Source organism: Miscanthus floridulus, chromosome 1 (assembly GCF_019320115.1).
Source record: "Miscanthus floridulus cultivar M001 chromosome 1, ASM1932011v1, whole genome shotgun sequence".
Classification (NCBI taxonomy): domain Eukaryota; kingdom Viridiplantae; phylum Streptophyta; class Magnoliopsida; order Poales; family Poaceae; genus Miscanthus; species Miscanthus floridulus.
In genome coordinates this window covers 111,319,664-111,325,663 of record NC_089580.1, presented here as the reverse complement: position 1 = coordinate 111,325,663, position 6,000 = coordinate 111,319,664, and the positions used below count along the sequence as shown (strand labels likewise).

The following is a 6,000-nucleotide window of genomic DNA, read 5'->3' as shown; positions in this document are numbered from 1 at the left end:
GGACCTAATACCAGGGTACTCCAGAAGGTGGAACCGATGACCACCGAACGTGAAAAACTTCTAGATGCATAAGGGCTCCATGTCATCCCTTGTTCGAGTGACAGGAGTTTGGTTCCGCCTCGCCCGACACCTTCGGGACGGGCTCGGTCTCGCCCGAGGGCTGAGGGACGAATTCCGTCTCGCCCGACCCCGGAGGGGCGGGGTTAGCCTCACCCGACGCCTTTGTAGGATAACCCTGCCTCGCCCCAAAAGCTCAAGGCTAATCTCCGTCTCGCCCGACGCCTATAGGGCGGGCTCGGTCTCGCCCGAGGGCCGAGGGATAAACTCCGCCTCGCCCGACGCCTTGAGGGCAGGCTCGGTCTCGCCCGAGGGCTGAGGGAATGAATTCCGTCTCGCCCGACCCCGGAGGGGCGGGGTCAGCCTCACCCGACGGCCCAGAACGAGCCTCGCCCTGATCGTTATCTATCCCTCATAATGATGGGTACAGGACGAGACAAGACGTTCGGGTCAACCATGGCTCCAACGACCATACCCTGCGCCCTGGCAGGAAAAGGACTGCCAGGGAACGACAGGACTGATGCTTTAGACCCTTCCAGGCGCCGCAGAGCCCAAAAGGTATTACAGGTGCGTGCACCTCACCCTATAGAGTTGTAGGCGCCGCCTTCAGCTCTGGGACACGGAACCCGACGAAGATATACGACAACCGCTACGCTCCAGGAAAGGATTTGCTATCTCCACAAACGATGGGTATTCCGTCACCACACGGTGGACCCGAGGGAGCGGCGCCCGCTTCCCGACCCCTCAGGTCCTCCCAGTCAGAAGGCCTTGACCACGGCGTTACACCGGACCCCGACCTCGCATTCTCCCGACGAGGACTCATGAGAACCAGAAGGCGTGCGGAGCAAGGCTGGGGGAGGCTCATAAGTCAAAACCACTGTACTGCAGCCCATACCCTGCGCAGGGCAGCATTCTGTGACTAACCTGACATCCTACAGAGACATCGACAACATTGTAAACACTTATCTTCCTTCGCACTCATCAGAGTGGAGGACCTGACCAGGTAGACGTGAGCCACAAGACTAAGTAGAGTACGCGTCCTGGAGTCCTTACCCTTGTAAAGCCGGCCCCTTCATCTATAAAAGGGGATGCGCTTCTTCCATCACGGGGGACCGAAGAAAAAAGAACACCGAACAAGAGAACGCACTCATACGCACAGTCAAGCGGCTACGAAGCTCTTGACCACCTTTCAACCCTTCCATCAGAGACTTGGGACCAGTCCCTCTCTCGATAGTTTGTACCCCTTACTACAGATCGTTCACGGTGCTAATAACACAAGCAGCAGCAAACTGGACGTAGGGACGTTCTGCCCAAACCAGTATAAATCTTGTGTCCTTTAGCGCACCATCCGAGCCTAACGCGCATTACTATAAATTTACTTGCCGGTGCTTGTACGAAACACCGATAGGGAGGATGATGAGGACATCAACACCAACGGTACATCCTCGCCGACGCGAGTACCAGTTTCTGGTCCTATTACTCGCGCCCATGCTCGTCACATTAATCATCAAGTAAGTTCACTCTTGAGTTTCTATCCATCATATTTAGACCATGGAGACGCGTGCACTCTTGTTTTGGTTAGGAACCAGGGAGAGGACCGAAAGGGACAAGGATTCGCGGAGGCTGAATTCGGATTCTAGGACAGCTCCAACTTGTGATGGTCACCACGGTCGCATACGGACTCAGATTGGGGCGTTCAAGTACTTTATGGAATCCTTATGAAGTCTATTTTCATATGGATCTGGAATCAAGTCCATATCTGTTTTGAGGCGGCCGTAATGACTAAATTACTACTGAGAGCTTGTTTGTCCAAAGGTGTTGCGTCACCTTAGTTTGGTCCAATGGGCCGTGTATCAAGTTGGGTCTATTAGGGACGCGTCCTAGGTTTGGAGAACGACCCCAACACCCCCTGGTCGTCCTTCCACCTTCATATACTCCTTAGCCGCCACCAAGAATAGTCAGGTTTTGTTTAGATCAAGTTTAGCTCTCGCTACTTGCTTGTAAGCGCGCGTGCTGGATCAGCCGCCCGTCTTCTTATCTTCGGAACCCCACCTTAATTGAGATTGAGTTTGAAACTTTTATCTACATCTAGTAATTCAGTACTTGATATACTTGTTTTTGCTAGTTCTTCGATTGCTTGCAGGACGAGTGCCCTAGTGGTCGGGTGACGCGCTCCACAAGATCACGACAGCCATTGGAGGTGGTGTATCGGTTGCTAAGGCACAGCTTGGAAGGCTGTAGTCAGGCCGTGAACGTTGTCTCCACCCATCAATCGAGTTATCCCATGCCTCTCATCGAAAGATCGGAAACAAACCCTAGCGGGTTCTTATCACAAACGCTGAACCCCAGCGTCCGATCGTTTCCAGTAAGCATCTAGAGATGACTTTTCATGAACAGACACATCCGGTCATGCTCGACCGGACACACCCAGCGTCCGGTCACTCGACGACTCCTCTGTCCACTGCCACGTCAGCAGGACCGGACGCACCCTGTCAGCGTCCGGTCACTGAGTGACCTAGCTTCTGGTCAGAGACCGACACTACGCGCCCTCTGCTGCCACTGACAGGACGCGCCTGTCCAACCGAGACCAGCGTCCGGTCACTTACAGTGACCTCCGTCTTTTCTGTCTAGGGCGCCGGTGAAGTTCCTAACCCTTGCTCAAATGTGCCAACCACCAAGTGTATCATCTTGTGCACATGTGTTAGCATATTTTCACAAACATTTTTCAAGGGTGTTAGCACTCCACTAGATCCTAAATGCATATGCAATGAGTTAGAGAATCTAGTGGCACTTTGATAACCGCATTTCGATATAAGTTTCACCCCTCTTAATAGTATGGCTATCGAACATAAATGTGATCACACTCGCTAAGTGTCTCGATCACCAAAACAAAATAGCTCCTACCATTTATACCTTTGTTTTGAGCCTTTTGTTTTTCTCTTTCTTCTTTTCAAGTCCAAACACTTGATCATCACCATGGCATCGACATCATCACGTCATGATCTTTATTTGCTTCACCACTTGGAATATGCTACCTATCTCATGGTTGCTTGATAAACTAGGTTAGCACTTAGGGTTTCATCAATTCACCAAAATCAAACTAGAGCTTTTAAATGGATGATCTGCTCCAAGACATGGCCGATGACTGCAGCGGTGATGGGGATGGCGGTGAGACGGCTGGTGTGATGGAGCATGAGGATGTGGAGCTTTTTGAGGGACTTGCTAACCGTATGGACGACGACGACGTTCTGTTTGGGAGCCCGAGGTGACTGGAGAATTTCAGAGAGATGAAGCAAGCGGCAATTGATCCCCCTATATAAGGACTGTCTGAAGTAGTGGACGGTGCTGCATTTTAACCTCCAGATGCTGATGCTGAAGGCTCGCCATGGCTGGCCCGACACTAGCTTCAAATTAAAATTCAAATTTAAAAAAACATTTTTTTAATCTTGAAATAATTAACGGGGGCGAGCAATTAACAACAGACGTCTCGTTTAATGGTTTAACCGAGGCAGACAGCTTTAAACAACCGCCTCGGTTAAAATCTTAACTGAGGCGAGCTGTTTAAGGCAACCGCCTCGGTTAATATGAATTAACCGAGACGGTTGATTTACGACGACCACCTCGGTTAATATGAATTAACTGAGACAATTGGTTTATGACGACCACCTCCGAGGTGGTTGGAGACCACAATTAACCGTGATCTTTTGACCGAGACGGTTGGCTTGTTCATTTCGATTAAGCCTTTTCGGCCGCCTTGGTTAAGCTTTGTGCAGTAGTGTAAACTAGTAGTTGAAACGCGCCAACGGTCACTTTATCGTATGCTCCGAAGCCCCTGGGTCCGATGCACATTGGACCATCGATGCCCACCTGTTTTTCATCATCGGACTAGGCCCATGCTTAGCTTGGGACCAACGACCACGGTCGGACGGTGCCTTTGAACTTCTCCCCGTACTGACAGGCGTGGCCTTTCGGGTGAATAGTGACCACGTATGGTCCGATGCTGCCCTGGCCACAACCATGGGACCATACCCCATGGTCCGATGACTTTTTTATGTATATAATTTTTATTATATACCTAAATATGATATATGTCTATATATGTAATAGAAGTTACGTACCTAGAAAAAATAAAATGACCTGTAAATTCGAATGCATGGCATGGAGTAATATATATAACGAGATGACGTGACGCCACAACTGTCCTGGGATGTCTTTGACCACGTCCAATACTCGCCCTCGCTTCAGCGGTTCAGCCTGCGTCCCAATAGGCTCATTTTGCAAAGGTTGGTCAACCACAGCCATGCATTGATTTTGACGGAGCCAACCCCTGATGCGGGAGGCCGCGAGAGCCCCGTACATCCGGCCCCGGCGGAAAACAAAACGCCAACCAGCGATTAATTTAATTTTAACCTAAAACGCCTGAGTGGCCCGCATTCCCCCAATCCACTGACCGACCGATCCGCTCGTCGGGGCCGGGCAAAGCCACCGGTGACCAGCCAACCATGGCGCCGGCGCTTCTGGTGCTGCTACTGCTGGCAGTGATTGCGAGGGAGGCGTCCGCGGCGAGGGCGTTCGCAGTGGCATCCAACGCGACGGCGCATGGGGCCACGGTGGTGGGGAACAAGCTGAACGTGCATCTGGTGCCGCACTCGCACGACGACGTCGGGTGGCTCAAGAACGTCGACCAGTACTACGTCGGATCCAACAACTCCATCCAGGTAACACGACACCTTATAGCTAGCCATGGCGTGGCATCCTGCGCCCCCATGCTCCGGCCCTCAATCTTCTCGGTTCTCACGTCGTGGATGTTGGTGGCAGGGCGCGTGCGTGATGAACACCCTCGACTCCGTGGTGGACGCGCTCGCCAGGGACCCAGCCCGCAAGTTCGTCGTCGTCGAACAGGTACACAAATGGAACCCAATGATGTGCTCGGTTTCCGCGTCTCTTGCTATATATCCATCCGCCAGCTCATACGCGGACCCAGATCAACGTACGCGATTGATAGATTATACTGAGTTTTAGTACTACCTTGATCAAAACCAAAGCAGCCGTGTCGTCTTCCTAGCTAGAGTGAATACTTGCTGACAATAATATGCTAGTTTGGTTATTGCTACTTATAAAAGTATGCTCCAACTTGTCATCGCAAGTACTTGTGTACGTGCCATGCCATCTTATCTTATTATTACTACTAATTAGATGCTCCTATTGAGAATATATGTTATACTTGTCATGAAACACGCACGCTTCAAACAATGATAATAAACCATAAAAATTGTCAAAAAAGTCAGAGATGCTAGACAATATAATCCTACAACCCCACTTCCAAGTCATCAATTTCATCTTCATGGTCACCCATCTATCTCGACTTATGGAATGATGGGAGTGGAGTTGTAGGTTTCGTTCACATTAATTAATTAGCGAGTAAACAGTATTCTCACAAACAATAGTCTGGATTCTCAATTTCACCTCCCATTATCAGAACAAGCTTATCAAGAATATTGTCAGTCTCCAAAAATACATTCAGACTAGCATAAGTTTAGCAGAACACACAAGACTCGTGGCAGTACATACGAGGGGACAACATATACACATCCTCAAAATTCTACAAGTTCCCCTAGAAGAATATTCAACTCCCAGCACCCTTTATTTGGATTTGAGACTCTAAATGTTGCAACAAGCTCAGAGTCTTCTCATGGCTCCTTCTTATGGATAGGCGAAACACAAGGAACATCTTAAAAAGGAAGAAGCATGATCTAGAAGGCAGCAACTATAATTGTATTCTCTGCAGCAACAATGTTGACAGCACTTAGGCATTCACTGGAACTTTGAAGGAGATTTTTTCCAAATGATGAAATAAGCAAAACAGCAGTTCCAACACTCTTTCTTCATGGAAATCTTCATCATTGATGCTTGGCCAATTTGGAAGCAAAGAAACAACTTCAT

General features: G+C 49.6%; 1 protein-coding gene across 3 annotated transcripts in view; it reads left to right on the top strand.

Annotated features, from left to right (window-relative positions):
- Positions 1-4,476: 4,476 nt before the first annotated feature.
- The window catches only part of LOC136538919 (alpha-mannosidase-like), a 100,545-nt gene continuing 99,021 nt past the window's right edge, over positions 4,477-6,000 (top strand). For 2 of the 3 annotated variants that reach the window (XM_066530855.1, XM_066530847.1), the window contains exons 1-2: positions 4,477-4,775; positions 4,876-4,959. In XM_066530855.1, coding sequence (XP_066386952.1) covers positions 4,560-4,775; positions 4,876-4,959 — 300 coding nt within the window. In that variant the 5' untranslated portion in view covers positions 4,477-4,559. The remainder of the gene's footprint in view (positions 4,776-4,875; positions 4,960-6,000) is intronic. The other variant, XM_066530860.1, reaches the window with a different exon arrangement.